Consider the following 1453-nt stretch of genomic DNA (forward strand, 5'->3'; position numbering starts at 1 on the left):
CTAATTAGTTGCCTTCAGGATGTGACCTGTTTCAAGTATATATGAGGAAGCTCTGAGGAAGGTCTCTAGTTTTGTGGTACATCTGGATCCTGCATTTGGCCAAGTCTTCATCTCAGTGGCCTGCTGTGTCGCCTACCAATCTTGAGATTGTTCCTGGACTTGAACCAGTGGTCCCTCGAGCGCTTGTTGATTTTGGGACTGTGCCATTCTACTTGCTGACCTTGGGCTCATCAGCCTCAGCAGCCAGCAGCTGCATGAGCTATGAGAAGCCTGCAACTCCAGTGGGCCTGGAACAAGAGGCAGAGCTGAAGCCCAAGGTCAAGGGGCCTTCACCCAGGCCCTAGAGCTGGCGCTTTGAATTTGGACTTCTAGCCTCCTAAACTGTGAGAGAATAAATTCCTGTTTGTTAAAGCCATCCACTTGTGGATTTCTGCTATGGCAGCACTAGGAACCAAGACGCTAACCCTGCGCCCTGTAAATTCCTCATGAGCAAAACTCTGGAAGCAAGGGTGAGGAGAGTTACCCACACTCTGGTCCAAGTGAAAATCACTCATGGGCACAATCCAAAGGAGAAGGCATCTTGGTGCCACCTAATTGTAAGAGATGCTACGCCACTTCCCCTTGGCTTGATAACACACCTTTAGTAGAAAAGACAAAAATACATCCATGAGGCAAACAACGCCTAGGACTGACAGGGTTTAGGAGGTAAAAGCTAAGGGGATGAGGGTTCTTTCTGGCATGTTGAAAATGTCCTAAAATTGATTGTGGTTACTGATGTACAACTCTGTAAGAAATGAATGTACTGAGTACATACTAACACACCATTATACGTTCTATGTTGACTATACGAAAAGCAATTCAACTGTACCTGTGTACTTTAAGTGAGTGAACAGCAGTATGCAAGGTGAAGTATCCCAATAAACCCGCTAAAAGAAGAAAAGAAAGCAAACACCCTTTAAGAGGTATTTGAAACTTACCTCCCTCTCCAGATCCAGAGCCATTATCTGAGAAGAAAAACAAAGAATAAATATGAACATTTATCCTGGAAATTTTATCTTATCAAATAGTAAAATTTCTTATCAGCTGTACAACTGTGGTAACCCTATTTGCTTTTTCTGATACCTAACAGTTTATTCTTATACACCTACTTTATGCCTCTCTCAGAGCATGAATTCTGGACTATAGCCTAATCTGTCTCGTTCAGAAAATACTCAAGTGACTTACACAGAATCAGACCAATAAAATACCATTACACTAATGGCTAAATAGAAATAATTTTAATGCATTCATTTAAGAGGTAGAAGAAACATTAAATTTTATTAAAGTTTGAGGGAATAACGAATAAGCCGTTTTTTATGTGGAAGGAGAAAGAAGAGCTCTGAGCCTTGCAACAAAAATCTTAATGAAATCCATGGGAAAAAACCCAAAAGCCAAAAGGTAAGAAAAGGCTTGG

At 41.5% G+C, this 1453-nt stretch overlaps 1 protein-coding gene across 1 annotated transcript in view; it reads right to left on the minus strand.

Moving 5' to 3' along the window:
• LOC103205054 (tomoregulin-1) overlaps nucleotides 1-1453 on the minus strand; it is a 124426-nt gene that overhangs the window by 58153 nt on the left and 64820 nt on the right. Inside the window, exon 4 of the mRNA XM_007950320.2 lies at nucleotides 978-1004. Within this exon, the coding sequence (XP_007948511.1) occupies nucleotides 978-1004 (27 nt within the window). The remainder of the gene's footprint in view (nucleotides 1-977; nucleotides 1005-1453) is intronic.

This window comes from Orycteropus afer, unplaced genomic scaffold (genome assembly GCF_000298275.1).
Source record: "Orycteropus afer afer isolate SDZICR_OR568_19922 unplaced genomic scaffold, OryAfe1.0 scaffold00267, whole genome shotgun sequence".
In the NCBI taxonomy this organism is placed as follows: domain Eukaryota; kingdom Metazoa; phylum Chordata; class Mammalia; order Tubulidentata; family Orycteropodidae; genus Orycteropus; species Orycteropus afer.